General features: G+C 34.5%; 1 protein-coding gene across 24 annotated transcripts in view; it reads right to left on the bottom strand.

The window, feature by feature from the left end:
• STAU2 (staufen double-stranded RNA binding protein 2) overlaps positions 1-19440 on the bottom strand; it is a 312861-nt gene that overhangs the window by 259882 nt on the left and 33539 nt on the right. For 19 of the 24 annotated variants that reach the window (XM_087864805.1, XM_045810145.2, XM_045810155.2 and 16 more), the window contains 2 exons: positions 16284-16414; positions 2598-2757 (listed from right to left, as the gene is read on the bottom strand). In XM_087864805.1, the coding sequence (XP_087720931.1) occupies positions 2598-2757; positions 16284-16397 (274 nt within the window). In that variant the 5' untranslated portion in view covers positions 16398-16414. The remainder of the gene's footprint in view (positions 1-2597; positions 2758-16283; positions 16415-19440) is intronic. The other 5 variants (XM_045810157.2, XM_045810160.2, XM_087864810.1 and 2 more) reach the window with 1 other exon arrangement.

Below are 19440 nucleotides of genomic sequence, written 5' to 3'. Positions count from 1 at the left end.
TTCGGACTCTCCTGTTTTCTTCCCTTGACTCCTTTGCTGGTTTAGCTCCCATTATAATCCTCTAAAGTGGACCTGATGCAGAGATGGGCACACACCGCTCCTGCTTCACACCCTGCGCTCCCAACAGCTTGCTTTCTAACATGGCTTCAACCACTGGATCAGCAACACTGGTCCTTCTGTTCCATTCCCACTGCCATTCCCAATACCATCGTACAGCAGAGGGAATATAGTACTCGATGCATAGGAGTTTCCTTTCTTTTCTTCACCCATAAACTATGGCAATGGTTTCCTAACTGATCTTGCTTTTAGTATTTTCCACCTTCAATCCACATATCAAACTGACTTCCTAAAATGATGTTTTAAACACATCACCCACTAGCTTGTAAACACTAATTGCCTAAAGTACAGATAAAATCTGATCTCCTAAACCTGGCATTCAAGTCCATCACAATTCACCCCTACTATATCTCCAGTCTTATCTCTTCCTAGTCACTTACCTGCTCTAATTAAAAATCACTCCCCAAAATTTTTTTTTACCAAAACTATTGTCCACAGTGCTATTTCCAATGTCTTTCCTCATTGTACTCCCTCTGCCTAGAATATTCTTTCCTCACCTCTATACCTGCCTACTCTCCATTCGAGGACTCTCCATTCAAGGACCTGCCTACTCTCCACTCAAGAATATTCTTTCCTCACCTCTATATCTCTCCATTCTTCCCTCAACTACTCCCATCCATGTTTATCATTACTTATAATACTGACAAGTGTTATTATTCACTTGGTTCTTACTCTTTACCATTAAATTATGTGCTTTATGTATAGAACTGTAAAATTTTCACAGAAAAGGACAATGTTTTGTATCTCTTAAATATATAAAAGCAAGTGCTTAACACACAGAGGCAGTGGTGTGGTACTAATGATCCATCAGTAATCTAAAGGGATTTTTAAAAATTATAAAAGAAGACAGCTTCTTACCAACTTCAAATGACTAGAACAGGTGATTTTCTTTATTATAATAATATTTTGCTTATCTAAGCCTACCTAATAAATACTAGAATCAGTTGAGCAGAAGCAAAAGGAGGAGTAATAGGAAACTCATGCAGTTTTGGAAAGAGAAGTCTTTGGAAGAACAGACTATGCCTTAGCACAGCCACATGAGAAAGAAAGCAGCATCGGATTATGAGCATGAGCACGTGGACTCTAATTAAATAGATTACAGAGTCATTTGTGGCAGGAACAAGTCTTTTTTTTACTCCATCACAAAAATACCTAAAGAAATATTTGTCAGAAGGTAACCTCTTAAATTAATAAATTAATGAGTAAATGGATGTAGGGCTGGTACTAAACTCATGGAACTTTATTAACTTGATGTTATCAATTCATGCATTATGTCCAATACAGGTTTGCCTCTTCCGAATAGACAACCGGACACACAATGTTGTTGCTATTATATACAACTGGAACCAATTCTTTACAATTATTCTTAGGAGATAAAAACTGGAAAACTTGTTTACTTAGCAGTATATTACACACAGGTTTTTTTTTTGGATTTGTGAGTTTCTTAATAAACTTCACATAAGTATTCTAAATTTGAATGGTTCTACCAACCATTTCTACATCAACAAACAAAATAAGATGCTTAGGCCTAACTGTATAATTTTCTATTAAGCTAAAATAAAGAATAACTATTTTTAATTCTTAAACTGTGTACTTTTATATATTACATAAAAAGAGAAATTGATCATTTCTATCTTTATCAAAAACTCAGTCATTGCAGCATTATTTACAACAGCCAAATTATGGAAGCAGCCCAAGTGTCCACTCATAGATGAATGGATAAAGAAGAGGTGGGATATATATATATATGTATTATATGTATGTATGTGTGTGTGTATATATATATGAATATTACTCAGCCATAAAAAAGAATGAACTCTTGCCATTTGCAATGACATGGACGGATCTAGAGAGTATTACGCTAAGTGAATAAGTCAGTCAGAGAAAGACAAATACTGTACGATTTCACTCATATGTGGAATATAAGAAACAAAACAAATGAACAAAGGGGAAAAAAGAGAGAGAGAGAGAGACCGAGAGAGAGACAAACCAAGAACAGATTCTTAACTATAGAGAACAAACTAATGGCTACCAGAGGAGAGATGAGTAGGGAGATAGGGGAAATAGGTGATGGGAATTAAAGAGTACACTTATCAGGACGAGCACTGAGTAAAGTGTAGACTTTCTGAATCAGTACATTGTACACCTGAAACTAATATAACACTGTATGTTAACTATACTGGAATTAAAATAAAAAACTAAAACAAAACGCAGTCATACTTTCTGTTCTTTGTATCCCAATGTGTTTTCGTCAACATTTAAAAAGTAAATAATGCATCTTTAGAGTATCCACAAAGCAAATTTTTAAAATAATTATAATTACCTTCCTCATTCTCTCACCTTCAAATATTATTCAGTTGTTTTTCTGTGTGCTACTAATACCTGCCGACTACACAAACGGCGTGCTATAAAGAAAAGGACAGAGAACAGTACATATAGAGCACAGCAACACAACAGAAGGAAACAAGTCAGTGCCATACCTGGGTTATTATTAACATTACTTTTGGGTGGTTTCTGAACTGGTTTGGGAAGTGTAGATTCAGTCAACGCTTTATTAGCAACAGCTTGTTGGGCCTTCTTTATACTGCTCCCTTCGGATTCCCATGTCTGCTCACCAAGACTCAGTTGCACTGAGAACATCTTCGAAAAATATAAAGAGACAAAGAAAACATTAAATTCTTCAGGAAGTAAAATATGCTGTCTGAGAGAAAAACAGATATACCACAGAATAAAAATTTTAGAGCTAAGGGTGACCATACAAATTATTTGCGCAAAAATCTTATTGTGATCATTTTAGTGAAATCATTTTAAGAGATTGTACCAGATCCTGTTCTCTCATTCAAAGGCTTAGCAGCAGCTCTAAGTGAACATTCTGGGGAAAATAAAGCAAGAAGAAATCACTTCCCTAAATAGAGTCATATTGTCAATGTCATTCAAATAGTCCTCATAAAAGCAGAATAAGCACAAAGAAGAGAAACTAAGAGAATTCACAAGGCCCTGTCCCTGTAACAGTTATAAAATCTAATTCCTTGAATGTCATACTTAGTACAATCTCGTCAAAGAGTCAGGCAATGCCACTAAATATTATGTCACCAGAAAACTCTCAATCCTCCACAATCAACATTTAACCAGTCACCAAATTCTGTTAATTTTAACTTCATAAAGATTTCTCAAATCTCTCTCTCTTAAAAACAAACAAAACAAACAAACAAAAAAAACCCCTTCAAATCCAATTGTATCACCCCAACCAACTCCAGGGTAAAACCTTTCAATGTTCCCATTGTGGTGTGGCACAAAAGTTCTACCTGTCCATCTTCATTTTATAATCACCCTTTGCCTTGTCAACTGAACACTCCATTCACACCATTATTTCCATGTGAGCTCAAAACCTATTGTTCACCTTCTAAAACTGAGGATCAAGTCACAGAATACACACAATCTGCTGTTTTCCATAGACAGCTTTCTACTTTGTAGGAATACAAAATACTAACCACAAGATACTTTTAATTAAAAAGAAATAAATGTATATTTGCAGGAAGGAGATCAGGTAGAAAACACCTTAACCAAGTGATTAAAGTTAGCATCATCAGTAATCATACAAACTAACATCATGTACCACCTGATATGATCCAATGAGAAGCATTTAGTATTCTTGGCCAAAAATGTTTAACCTGAATCTAATCATAGGAGGAAAACCAAACAAGCTAGATTATGGTATATTCTGTAAGACAATTGGCCTAAACTCTTCAAAAATGTCAATGTTACGAAAGGAAAAAGCACAACAAAAGAATATACCATAATCTAGATTTGTCTGCTTTTTCCCCCTATGATTAATCCACATGATTTAACCTTTGCTGCCTCCTAATCTTCTAGATGTCACCATTTGCCTAGGCTCAAAGCCAGACACCTTTAATTGGTCTTCCTTGTCTCCATTTCTCTCTCCATTCTCACCTGCATCCAATTATCAAGCTACTGACTCAACTTCAAAAATATTTTTCAGATCTGGCCTCCTCTCTTTATGTTCTTTACCAATGTCTTAGCAAGGAATATCATCCTCTTTCCCCTAAACTACTATAAGACCATCCTAACATCATTCCCTTAACATAAAACTTTCCTGTTCAAACTGTCCTTCTTACCACCAACAACATGAAAATTCTATATAATACAAATGTATCCAAGTCAATCCTCTGCTTTTCTGAAACTTCTCTACAGGATCCCACTAGCTTATTGTACACCTAAAACTAATACAGTGTTATATGTCAATTATATCTCAATAAAACTGGAGGAAATAAAAAGAACCCCACTACAATAAAAATTTAATAATTTCAATAAGGAATGCTGGGACACATTGTTTATGAGTTTAAGTGGTAGCTTTACCATTTTACTATGTGCAAAGTTAGGACAGTTACCTATTCTTTCTCTCGGTTTCCTTATTTCTTTAATAAACCAGGACTAAAAAGAACACATAGGATTGTTGTGAAAATTAAAACAAAATGATGTAAATGCCCCCATTTGAAAGGTAGAGATTGTCAAACTTCATTACAAAAAAAAAAAAAACAAGCAAATTCTGGGGTGCCTGGGTGACTCAGTTGGTTAAGCATCTGTCTTCAGCTCAGATCATGATTGGGGATCCTAGGATGGAGCCCTGCATTGGGCTCTCAGCTCAGCAGGGAGTCTGCTTCTCCCTTTCCACTGCCCATCTGCCTGTGTGCTCTCGCGCGCACGCTCTCGCTCTCTCTCAAATAAATAATATCTTTAAAAAAAAGCAAAATCCAACTACACGCTACCTACGAGTAATGCACTTCAACTACAAAAACGATAGAAAAATAATGTATCATGCTAACATAAATCAATGAAAAGTCAGAATGGCTATATTAATATCAAACAAAGTAGATTTCACAGTAAAGATTAATACCAATGATAACAAAGGTCATTTCACAAGGATAAAGGGGCCAATTAATGAAGACTTAACAATCCAGAACATTTAGTCAACTAACAACACAGCTTCAAAATATATGAAGTTAAAACTAATGGAACTACAAAGAGAAGTAAAAAAAAATCCGCAATTTACATCATAAATACAATGCCCCACTTAATAGGTGATATAACAATTAATAATCAATCATAAAGAATATAGCACACATTAACATACTATAAACCAACAAAACCTGATTGACATTTTTAGAACTCTCTACCCAAAAAGAGCAGAAATACATTTGTTCTCAATTTCTCACAAAACATTCACTAAGAAAGAAGATATTCTAGACCATAAAACAAGTCTCAATAAATTCAAAGGATTCAATGATGCAAAGTATGTTCTCTGATATTAATGGAATTGAGTTAGAAACTAATAACAGAAAAAATCTCTGGAAAAATCTCCAAACACTTAGAAACTACATAATACATTTCTAAATAACCCAGGCGTAAAAGATTAAATCAAAATGGAAATTAGAAGGTATTTTAAACTGATAAAATGAAAACACTACATCTTAGAAGATAACACTAAAATAGTACTAAGAGGAAATCTCTAGCACTAAATGCCTATTCTAGAAAAATAAGGTTTCAAATAAGTTAGCTTTAGCTTTGATCTAAAAAACTAGAAAAAGAAGAGCAAATCAAATCTGAAGTTACAGGGGCTCTGTTAGTTAAGGATCTGACGACTCTTAATTTCAGCTCAGGTCATGATCTCAGGTTTGTGGGATTAAGCCCCATGCTGGACTCTGTGCTCAGTAGGGAGTCTGCTTGGATTCCCTCTCTGCCCCCACCCCTCAACACACGCATGTGCACTCTCTCTCTAATAAATAAATAAATCTTAATAAAAAAGAATCAGAAGTTAACAGAAAAAAAGTAATAAAGATAAAAGCAAACATTAATGAAATAGAAAATAAAATCAATAAAATCAAGAGCTTATTCTTTGAAGAGATCAATAAAATTGGTAAACCTACAGCCAGACTAATCTTGGGGGTAAAAAGACATAAATTACTAGCGTCAGGAAATGAGAGAAGTGACATCACTCCAGATTCCTAAAGTATTAAAAAGATAACAAGGGAGTATTTTAACGACTTCATACCAATAAACTCAACAACTTAAATTCTGTGAAAGACACAATACTAAAGCTCATTCAAGAAGAAATAAGTAACCTGAATAGTCCTATATATGTTAAAGAAATTGACTCTGTAGTTTAAAATCTTTGCACAAAGAAAACTCCAGGCCCAGATGGTTTCAATGATAAATTCTATTAAATATTTAAGGAAGAAATAATAGCAGCTCACACAAACTCTTCCCCCCAAAAAGAGTAAGATATTATTAGGGAAAACAATATAAATCGAAACTACAGACCAATATCTCTGATAAAGATAGATGTAAAAATCCTTCACAAAATATTAAACAAAGAATCCAAACTGGCACAAAAGAGCACGGAGTTCCTCAAACAGTTAAAAATAGAACTACACTATGATCCATTTTGTATTTACCCAAAGAATACAAAAATACTAATTCAAAAGGATACATGTACCCCAATGTTTACAGCAGCATTATCTACAATAGCCAAATTATGGAAACAACCAAAAGTGTCCATTAACTGATGAATGTAGAAAGAAGATGTGATATAAAGGGAAGACCCATAAGACTAGCGGGCAGATCTCTCCACAGAAACTTGACAAGCCAGAAGAGAGTGGCATGATATATTCAACATGCTAAATGGGAAAAATCTGCAGCCAAGAATACTCTGTCCAACAAGGCTATCATCTGGAATAGAAGAAGAGATAGTTTCCCAGACCAGCAAAAACTAAAGGAGCTCATGACCAGTAAACCAGCCCTGCAAGCAATATTAAAGGGAACTCTTTGAGAGGAAATGAAAGACCGAAAGTGATAAAGACAAGAAAGAAAAAGAAAATCTGCAGGAACGATGACAAAACAAGTAATAAAATGGCACTAAAGGGGTGTGTGGGTGGCTCAGTCAGTTAAGCGTCTGTCTTCAGCTCGGATCATGATCCCAGAGTCCTGGGATCAACCCCACATCAGGCTCTCTGCTCAGCGGGGAACTTGATTCTCCCTCTCCCTCTGCCTGCCATGCCCCCTACTTGTGCTCTGTAATAAATAAATAAATAAATAAATAAATAAATAAATAAATAAATAAAATATTTTTTAAAAAAATGGTACTAAATACATATCTATCAATAATTATTCTTAAGGTAAATGGACTAAATACTTCAATTAAAAGAGATACAGTGTCAGAATGCATAAGAAAACAACACCTATCTATATGCTGCCTACAAGACACTCATTTTAGACCTAAAGACACCTGCAGATTGAAAGTGAGGGAATGGAGAAACATGCAAATGGTGGTCAAAAGAAAGCTGAAGTAGCAATACTTATATACAAACAAGATTTTAAACCAAAGACTGTAACAAGAGATGAAGAAGGGCACTATATCATAATCTAACAATTATAAATATTTATGCCCCCAACATGGGAGTACCCAAATACATAAAACGATTAATAACAAACATTAAGGAAATCTTTGATAATAATACAGTAATGGTAGGGGATTTTAACACACACTTACAGCAAAGTGTATATCATCTAAGCAGAAAATCAACAAGGAAACAATGGCTTTGAATGACACACAGAAACAGATGGACTTCACAGATATATTCAGAACATTCCATCCTAAAGAAGCAGAATATACATTCTTTTCAAGTGCACACGGGACATTCTCCAGTATAGATCACATACTAGGTCAAAAAAAGAGGCCTCAACAAGTACAAAAAGACTGAGAACATACCCTGCATATTTTCTGACCACAAAGCTATGAAACTTAAAGCCAACCACAAGAAAAAAATTGGAAAGACCACAAATACAAGGAGATTAAACAACATGCTTCTAAACAATGAATGCATCAACCAGGAAATCAAAGAAGAAATAAAAGAAAACATGGAATATGAATGAAAATGAAAACACAATGGTCCAAAACATTCGGGATGCAGCAAAAGCAGTCCTAGGAGGGAAGTATATAGCAATACAGGCCCACATCAAGAAGCAAGAAAAAAATCTCAAATACACAACCTAACCTTACACCTAACGAAGCTAGAAAAAGAACAACAAATGAAGCCTAAAGCCAGCAGAAAAAAAGGAAATAATAAAGCTTAGAGCAAAAATAAATGATGGAGAAACTAAAAGAACAATAGAACACATCAATGAAACCAGGAGCTGGTTCTTTGAAAAAATTAATAAAATTGATAAATCCCTAGCCAGATTCATCAAAAAGAAAAAAGGACCCAAATAAATAAAATCACAAATGAAAGAAGAAATCACAACCAACACCACAGAAATACAATTATAAGAGAATATTATGAAAAACTAAGGAACAACAAATTGGACAACCTGAAGAAATGGATAAATTCCTAAAAACATATCAACTACCAAAACAGAAGAAATAAAAAACTTGAACAGACTGATAACCAGCAAAGAGATTGAATCAGTAATCAAAAATCTCCCAACAAACAAAAGTCCAGGGCCAGATGGCTTCACAGGTGACTTCTACCAAACATTTAAAGAAGAGTTAATACCAAAAATAGAAATGGAAGGAAAACTTCCAAATTCATTCTATGAGGCCAGAATTACCCTGATACCAAAATGAGACAAAGACTCCACTAAAAAAGAGAACTCAGGCCGATATCCCTGATGAACACAGATGCAAAAATTCTCAATAAAATACTAGCAAATCAAATTCAAAAGTACATTAAAAGAATCATTCACCATATTCAAGTGGGATATAGTTCCGTTTCCAAGGTGGTTCAATATTCACAAATCATTCAGTGATATATATACCACATCAATAAAAGAAAGGATAAGAACCATGTAATCCTTTCAATAGATGCAGAAAAAGCACTTGATAAAGTACAACATCCATTCATGATAAAAACACTCAACAAAGCAGGTTTTGAGGGAACATACCTCATCTCAACATCGTAAAGGCATATATGAAAAACCCACAGCTAATATCATCCTCAATGGGGAAAAACTGAGAGTGTTTCCTCTATGGTCAGGAACAAGGAAGGAATGTCCACTCTCACCACTGTTATTTAACATAGTACTGGAAGTCCTAGCCACAGCAATCAGACAACAAAAAGAAATAAAAGTATGCAAATCAACAAGAAGTCAAACTTTTACTATTTGCAGATGACATGACACTCTATATAGAAAACCCAATAGACTTCACCACAAAATTGCTAGAACTGATACACAAATTCAGTAAAGTCACATGACACAAAATGAATGTACAGAAATCTGTAGCACCTCTATACACCAATGAAGGAGAAGCAGAAATCAAGGAAACAATCACATTTACAGTTGCACCAAAAACTATAAGATACCTAACCAAAGAGATGAAAGATTTATACACTGAAAACTATAAAACGCTAATGAAAGAAATTGAAGAGGACACAAAGAAATGTAAAAACATTCCATGCTCATGGACTGGAAGAACAAATACTGTTAAAATGTCTATACTATCCCAAGCAATCTACACATTTTTAATGCAATCCCTCTCAAAATACCACCAGCGTTTTTCAAAGAGCTAGAACAAACAATGCTAAAATTTGTGTGGAACCACAAAAGACCCCAAAGCCAAAGCCATCTTGGAAAAAAAAGGCAAAGTTGGAGGCATCACAATTCTAGACTGCAAGTTATATTACAAAGCTGTAATGATCAAGACAATATGGTACTGGCATAAAAATAGACATGGAGATCAACAGAATAGAATAGAAAACCCAGAAATGAACCCACAACCGTATGGTCAATTAATCTTCAACAAAGCAGGATAGAATATCCAAGGGAAAAAAGACCATCTCTTCAACAAATGGTGTCAGAAAACTGGTCAGCAACATGCAAAAGAATGAAACTGGACCACTTTCTTATACTAAAGATAAAAATAAATTCAAAATGGATGAAAGATCTAACTGTGAGATAGGAAACCATTAAAATCCTAGAGTAGAACAAGACAGTAACCTCTTTGACGTCAACTGTTGCAACTTCTTTCTAGATGTATCTCCTGAGGCAAGGGAAACAAAAGCAAAAATAAACTATTGGGATTTCATCAAAATAAAAAGCTTCTGTACAGCGAAGAAAACAATCAACAAAACTAAAAGGCAACCTATGGAATGGGAGAAGATATTTGCAAATGGCATATCTAATAAAGGGTTAGTATCCAAAATATATAAAGAACGTATAAAACTCAATACCCAAAAAATAAATAACCCAGTTAAAAATGGGCAAAAGACACGAACATTTTTCCAAAGAAGACATACAGATGGCCAACAGACACATGAAAAGATGCTCAACATCACTCATCATCAGGGAAATATAAATCAAAACCACAATGAGATATCGCCTCACACCAGCCAGAATAGCTAAAATGAACATCACAGGAAACAAGGTGTTGGAGAGGATGCAGAGAAAGGGGAACCCTCTTACACTGTTGGTGGTAATGCAAACTGGTGCAGCCACTCTGGAAAACAGTACAGAGGCTCCTCAAAAAGTTCAATGTATTAGTAGCCTACAATGCAGCAACTGCACTACTAGGTATTTACCCAAAGGATACAAAAATACTAACTCAAAGGGATACACACACCCCAGCATTTATAGCAGCATTATCTACAATAGCCAAATCATGGAAAGAGCCTAAATGTTCATCAACTGATGAATGGATAAAGATGATGTGGGAGATATGCACGCATACGCACGTGTGTGTGTGCGCGCACACACACACACACACACACACACACACACACACAATGGAATAGTATTCAGCCATAAAAAAAGAATGAAATCTTGCCATTTGCAATGACATGGATGGAACTAGAGAGTATAATCTTAAGTGAAGTCGTTCAGAGAAAGACAAATACTATATGATTTCAATCATGTGGAATTTTAGAAACAAAACAAACGAGGAAAAAAAGAAAGAGGGAGGCAAACCAAGAAACAGACTCTTAACTATAGAAAACAAACTGATAGTTACCAGAGGGGAAGTAGGTAGGGAGATGGGTAAAATGGGTGATGGGGATTAAGGAGTGCACTTGTGATAAGCACCAGGTGTTGTACAGGAGTGCTGAATCACTATATTGTATACCTGAAACTAATATCATATTTTATGTTAACTAACTGGAATTTAAATAAAAGCTTAAAAAATATATTAACAAATGCGATTCATCAACACAGAAATGAGCTAATATATTATAACCAAGTGTTTATCCCAGAAATGCAAGGGTGGATTCTACATTTGAGAGTCAATCAACATAATTCACAATATTGAGATTAAAAACAGAAGAACCATATATTACCATCTCAATCAATGTAGAACCACATGACAAAAATTAACATCTATCCATGTTAAAAACTCTCTTGGGGCACCTGGGTGGCTCAGTTGTTAAGCGTCTGCCTTCGGCTCAGGTCGTAATCCCAGGGTTCTGGGATCGAGCCCCGCATCGGGCCCCCTGCTTGGCGGGAAGCCTGCTTCTCCCTCTCCCTCTCCCCCTGCTGGTGTTCCCTCTCTCGCTGTATCTCTCCATCTAATAAATAAATAAAATCTTAAAAAAAAAAAGAAAACCCTCTTAGAAAATGTTAAATAGAAAGGAATTTTTTCAGTCTGATAAAGGGCATCTACAAAAAAGGTACATCTAACATCACAATTTATGGGGGAAATGACTGTCTATAAGATCAGGAATAAGTTCAGAGACGTCTGCTCCCATCACATCTATTCAACATGGTACTATAAGTTCTAGCCAATGCAATCAGGCAAGAGAAATAAATAAAAGACATTAAGACTGGAAAGTAGGATTAAAAACTGTCTTTATGGGGCGCCTGGGTGGCTCAGTCAGTTAAGTGTCTGCCTTCAGCTAGGTCATGATCCCAGGTTCCTGTGATTGAACCCCGACTCGGGGAGCCTGCTTCTCCCTCTCCCTGCTCATGCTCTCTCTTCGCTATCTCTGTCTCTCTCTTTCTCTCAAATAAATAAAATCTTAAAAAATAATAAAAAATAAAACAAATAAAAAATTAAACTGTCTTTATTCATAAATGACATGTGGAATCCCCAAAAAAATCTAAAAAGGAATTTTTTAAAAAGCTACTAGAGCTGATAAGGGAGTTTAGCAAGACTTCAGAATACTATATCAACACATAAAAATTGGAGTATTTTTATACAATAGCAATAATCAGTAAGAACAAGAAACTGAAATTTAAAAACATGACCACTGACAATAGCATCAAAAATATGAAATAGGGATAAATCTGAAGATGTAAAATACCTGACTACTGAAAACTATAAATATTGTTGAGAGAAGTTAAATAATATCTAAATAAATGAGGGATACTTTGTTCATGTATTGGAAGACTCAATTTTCCTACCATGTTAATTTGCCCCAAATTGAGCTATAGATTCACAGCAGTTCTATTCAAAATCCCAGCAGGGTGTCTTATAGAAAGGACAGGCTGACTTTAAATTTGTATAAAAATGCAAAGGAACAATTCTGAAAAAGAAGAACAAAATTAATGGGCTACTACTACCAGATTTCAAGAATTATAAAGCTACTGCAAACCAAACAGCACAGCATTTACATAAAGATGAGAAAATAAATCAATAAAACAGAAGACTCCAGAAATTAACACATATATGGACAGCTGATTTTTGACAAAGGTGCACAGCAACGCAGTGAAGAAAGGATATCTCTTCAACAACTGGACATCCACTTGCAAAAAAATAAATAAGCCTCGCTCCATATCTCACATGACATACAAAAATTAACACAAAATGGCAATTAGATCTAAATGTAAGACCTAAATGTATCATCTAAATGTAAGACCTAAAGCAATAAAATATCTATAAAAAAATAGGATAAAATCTTATAATCTCGTATGAGGCAACGATTTCTTAGACATGATACCAAAAGTACAATTATACAGGGAACAAATGGATAAATTGGAATTCATCAAAATTAACAACTACTGCTCTGTAGAGACACTGTTAAAAAAAAGAAGAGGCAAGCCACAGAGTAGGAGGAAATAATTGCCAAACATATAGCTAATGAGGGACTTGTATCCACAACATCCAAAGAGAGACATCAGAGAAGACACCAAAGTAGGAAGCTCTGATGGAGGAAAAGTCCCTATGGTATAGGAAATAGTAGATATTTTACCAAGGATTTTTTTAATCCTATGTACTACTAACAAGCAATGATAAAATTGTCCAGATACTCCCATCATCAACACAGTTGCTAAGAATTTACAAATCATCATTCCATTACACTACACTAGAACAGATATCATATTTCTCAAATTACAGATGAGAAAACTGAAACACTAAATTACTTGCTCAAGGCCACATAACCTGGATAACGCAGGGCAAAGATCAAGCTTGACAAATCTATCTAGGATAAAAAAAAAAAAAAATGACTACTTGGCTTCAAGGCCACTGGGCGGGTGATCCTGTCTCCCTCAGTGACATCTATTCCAAAATAAACCTCAGAGTGCAGCTACTGGAGCTTTCTTAACACTTCCTTATGCATACTGAAAACTTCTCAAATTAGGGAAATTGAGGAGAAGAAGAAAATACATTTGGTGTTCCTTCTGGTTCTCTTTCTTATACGCTACATTATAACAGCCTTCTTTAGAAATCTGACTGTATTTGGGTACCTAGGACATACAGCAATGTCGTAATAACTGATGTTAATACAAGGGCTACCAAACTGCTTCAGAGTTCAACTGGCAAGTGAGCAGAAAAACAAAAGAGGGCAAAGAAAACATTACAATTTGTTATTTAATAGTCACATGTGAAAAGCTGCCGTAAGTTGTTCAGATTCTGTAAGACTCAGTGGAGGAAAGAGGAAAGCATGTAAATGTAAGACAGATCACTACTTCCCTTCAAAAAGTATGTACGAAAAGATAATTCTACACCACTTCGAAGGCATTTATTTTATGTTTCTCAGCTCTGGATGCACATTTGAGTTATCTGAGTGCTTAAAAAAAAAATCCCCATGTCTGGGCTTCATCCAAGACCAACCAAATTAGAATTTCTGAGGGTAAGACTCAGGCATAAGTATTTTTTAAAGCTTCCTTGGTGATTTCAATGAACAACCAAAGTTGAGAATCACTACAGTGGTGTATGTGTATAACACACAAACATATATACGTACATAGATATGTAAACTGTCATGTAACTGGTTAATCTCCCAAGAAAGTAAGTGACACTCAGCAAGTGCTAACCCAGGGGAGCAAGGCTGCTGAGGGTACATACAAGGCATATAGAATTTAAGCTGGATAAGAACCATGCGAGGACTGACGGGAGTGAGGAACAGTAAAAGAGTGGAAGAGTCCATGCATCTGTGGTGTGGAAGAAGTACTACAGTGAAGCAGAGGGAATGAACTAGAAAGTTAGAAGTGTCAGACAGAGATGAATGCTTGAGATTAAAATTATGGAGGGTCTTGCAGTGATAGGTTATGATAAAGTCAAGAATATGATCACAGGAATGAGTCACTGTAGGAGAGGGAAGCAAGGTAACAACAGAAGTGCAAGAAACTGAAATGTCAGCATGTTAGAACAATCATCTACTTGGTGAAATCACAAAAATTAAAACATGATGAGTTAAAGTAGAAGTGAGGCATGAGAAATGTGATGGAATCACCCAGAGGTCAACAAATGACTACCGTGAGGTGACGTTGGGGTTAGTCTATTAACTTGAAATTCAGAGCTGGGGAGTCATCTCAAGGAAGCATTCCTGGAATTAGAAATGAGGAGCTAAGAAGACAGATCCTACAGGAGCCATAAAATACTGAAGAACAATAACCCTAACAAAAGCTCAGTCTAGTACAATAGTAATGACCAACAGGTATCATTACGTACAGCACAGCAGTGACCACACCTGAGGAAGGCAGGTCCTGCTGAAGTCCCAGTGGAGCGATCAGAGAAATTTCACAGAGGTTTAGAAGATGTGCTATGTGAGTTGAGTGTTCAAAAATGCGTAAGAACAAAAGGACCTTCAAGGCGGGGAGACAGTACAACACAGGCAAAGCTGAGAGAGGTGAAAAAAACATGAAACATTCTAAGAAATGCAAACAGTTCAACATGATTAAGGGAATGAATATGAAATGACTATGAATTAACGGGTACAAAAGACAGTCAGGATAAATGACTTAACAGATAGACCCAAGGCCACAACTTTTTTCTCTACACAAATATTATGAACAAATTACACTGTTGCACAGAAATCCTTCATAAAAGTGTCTAGTAGGGAACAAAATTAACAGATTTCAGTTTCATTTTATTTCCCTTACTTTGAAAGGAGGTACCAGAAAACAATTAAATAATCCAATAGCCATTGCTTTATACAGATTAACCAACTTTTAGAGAATTAATTGCTTCAACATACAAAAATTTATGATCATTATCAAAACCTCCAAATCCAAGGTTAAAAATGTACCATAGAAATTTGTGTACAACTGAGACTTTTTAAAACGTATGAATAAAGCTCAAACATAATAAATACATTAAGTACAGACTTCTTTGTAACATATATGTGTAAACATATGTATGAGGCTATATATAAATATAAATTGCTTCTCCACTTAAGAGAACAATATTATAAATGAATGCATAAATAATAACAATACTGGTACATACAACTTTTATAAATGATGAAACTTGTAATCCATATCACACTGGAAAAGATGTCTCACTAGGTAACTCTTGTTATATTTACTCTGTGACCATTTTTACTTTAGCAATTATAATTTAATGGAAAGAACACTGCACTTGGGAGCCAAAGAACACATATTCAGTGCTGGCACTAGCACTTATGAGCTATTATTAAGCAAGTCACTTAACTTTTCTGTGTGTAAGTTAATTTACAAAACAGAAATAGAAATCAAAATCCACATCTCATGATTTGTTAAGGTTTTTGTGAATTACTATATCGGAAAGAGCTTTGGAAACCATAATGAGCTATAAAATTGTTTAGTTACAGACTTCTAAATACTATTAATATAGAACTAAAAGCCTTCAGGTCATCTGCTGCCCCTCCCCCCACCCCACAATGAAGCACAATTAAAACCTGAGATGATAAATCTGATAGACTTTGATAAGCATGTCTCACCACCTCTCTTCATAACCTTACCTTCGAATGAGCAGGCCCTCTTTCTTTCAGAAGTTTATACTGGGGTTGGACTCTATTGAAACGGGCTAACTCATTTACCAGACACATTGGAGTTTTCTCTTTGGGGTTTGCCATTTTATCTTGGAGAGAAGCTGTAAATAAAAAGGCTTTAAAGTTTTTGTGAAGAATGACTTTACAAAATGGAAGAAAAGCTAGTTTTGACTTTTTTAGACTGAAGTCAGACTGTAAATATGGATTAAATTATTTTCATGAATTTTATATAAAAAATTCAAATCATCTAAAGTCTTTCATTACATGCAACAGAAATATGTATCACATTTTAAACAATAAATTAAGGTAACTTTTTCCCTAAGTACATCAATTGCTCTCTACACATTTTTTTGATAACAACACACTTAAAGATTTTTAAATAGTATGATTATAATAATTTTTAATTTATCTTATAACTTCCCTTTCCTCTCAAAAAATTTTAGCATAAACACATAATTCTCCTGATTCTTATTACTATAAAACTATATTCTGTCTACCTTTTTTATCATTTGATCTTACTTTTTTTTTCCTTCTAATTTTGAGGCAGCATATTAATTGAAAGAGCTCTAGACTTGGGAATCACGTCTAAGGTTAAGTACTAGCTCTTCCAACTAATGTTTTTTAGTGACTTCTTTTTCTTTTTCTTTTTTTAACAAAATATAAAAGAAGTAGAAAGGATAATTTAACAAATGTCCATGTTCTTCCAACTTAGAACTGAAATTAATATTTTCCATGTTTAAGTCTCATTAAAAAAAAAAGTATTATATTCCAGTTAAGTTCCCTTTATCCTTTCCAGAAACCACTACTATATGAATTTAGAATATATCCCTCTGGAATATTTTAAAATACATTTATATGCATGTACGTATATCCATGAAAATATAGTCTTGAGACATATATGGTTTTGTAGTCACATTAATAGTAATATAACATATAACTTTCACAACTTCCTTCCTTCACTCTTCATTATGTTTTTGATATTATAACTTATATAGATCCATTGCATTACTTTTAACTGCTGTATAATTTCCATCACAATACCACATCAGTTTTCTAATCCACTCCCCTACTGATAGACATTTAAGTTATTTCAATTCTTTACCCTTACGAGTAAAAACATGCTGCCAAATGGCACTAAGAATGATCGTACCAAATTACCTTCTGCTGGCAGTATGAGAATTACCACTTCCCTTCAACCTTGAAAACATGCAGTATGGTCAGGTATTTTAATTTTTGATAATCTGATGTTTGACAAAGTGTATCCCTCTATTATTTTTTGCTTTCCCCACTATTATTTTAATTTGCATTCCCATCTTCCTAGTGAGTCTAATCATCTTCTCATGTTACTGATCACTTGGGTTTCCTCTTTGAGAACGGCTCCTGTCTTTTTTTCTATTATTTTACATATTATATTTATCAGTCTGTGCTTGCTATGTCTTGTTTAAGAAATCCTTCCCTAGGAGCGCCTGGGTGGCTCAGTCATTAAGTGTCTGCCTTCAGCTCGGGTCATGATCCCAGGGTCCTGGGATCCCAGGGTCCTGGGATCGAGCCCCGCATCAAGCTCCCCGCTCAGCGGGAAGCCTGCTTCTTCCTCTCCCACTCCCCCTGCTTGTGTTCCCTCTCTCTAGCTGTGTCTCTCTCTGTCCAATAAATAAATAAAATCTTTAAAAAAAAAGAAAAGAAAAAGAAAAAGAAATCCTTCCCTAACCTGCAAGGTCTTAATGATTTTTATTTAATTTAACTAAGCCTTCGGTGCTTTATCCTTAAGATAAGGGTATAATAAATCTATCCTACTTAACTCGCAGGTTGTTTTGAGGTTAAGATTTTTAAATGTATGGTATTCTAAATTCCACCACAATTATAACAGCTTCAAAATATTCCTAATACTATATTATTTTATCCTGTATTATTCACTCATCTCATTTATAGACACATTAACTGCTTTTTAGTTTTCTTTCATCTCCTCTTAATCAATACCAAGAAACATTTTAAAACTAAGCATAAAACATGCAAATGGTCTACTTTCTGCTCAATTAAACTAGTCACAATGTGCGGAAAATACATTAAATGAATGGAAATAGCTGGTTTTAGAAACTTTATAAACTTTTTATGGCAAATTTAATGAACAAAACAGTATTCTCTTAACTTTTTCATACTCTTTTTGGGATCAATAATTTAATACAATAATTTGATCACAATCATTACGATTAAGAAATTATTTGATTAAAAAACTACATAAATACCTAGTACGACACAAGTAAAAGAAAAGAGAACCTAAGCAACCAACTGTAGGACTAATTAATGCAGTTGACAATCAATTCTACAATTAAACCACTCTAAGTGGCACGTAAAACAAACAAATTTTTAAAAAACTAGTAATTATTACTTTTCGGAACAGCACAAAAAGACAATAGTAAGTCAAGAGAGGTTTGAGGAAGCCTGCATTTTACTTATTCCACTGTAAATTTTATAAATTGCACCAGAAAGTCAGCCATCATATAAAATACAAAGTGACTTGGGCTATAATTAGTTTGGGTCCTTGCATACCATGGCATTAAATAACTCAAGTAAAACAGATAACACAGATACCCATATCTGTATCAAGAAGCAAAGAAAAATGACAATTTGTTAAAAATGAGAAAAATATTAAAGTCTGGAAAAAATCAGCCAATTTTGCAAAACACTTAAATAGCATTTATACTACTGTATAATTTTCATAACTCAGCAATGCTATATATTCATCTGCTACAACGCAAAAAATATTAGGAGTGTATCAAGCACAATGTGACAATTCCATAGTGAAAATTTTTAAGAGCATAGATTTTTATACATTAAAATGATTCAGCTAACTGAACTTAAATTTTAAAAAAATAGTAAGTTTATAGTTCTATCTACTTGTTTGGTAAGAAAACCTGATCTAAATCCTTTAAAGGAAAGTGCCAACTAATAACATGGTGTTAAACTTATATTCCATTAACTTTGACTTCTTGCTGCATAAAAATAACATGAATCCTATAAAACATTTTAATGTATAGCTGAAGTTTTAGTGTGAAAGGTGTGCAATACACACAGGATCTCACACAGAGCTTTATAACTAAAATTTAAAGGTTTAAATTTGGTAAAATTA

This window comes from Ursus americanus, chromosome 9 (assembly GCF_024610735.1).
Source record: "Ursus americanus isolate L20-20 chromosome 9, mUrsAme1.1.p, whole genome shotgun sequence".
Classification (NCBI taxonomy): domain Eukaryota; kingdom Metazoa; phylum Chordata; class Mammalia; order Carnivora; family Ursidae; genus Ursus; species Ursus americanus.
The sequence above is the reverse complement of the archived record's forward strand: the minus strand, read 5'-3'. Positions and strand labels throughout refer to the sequence as shown.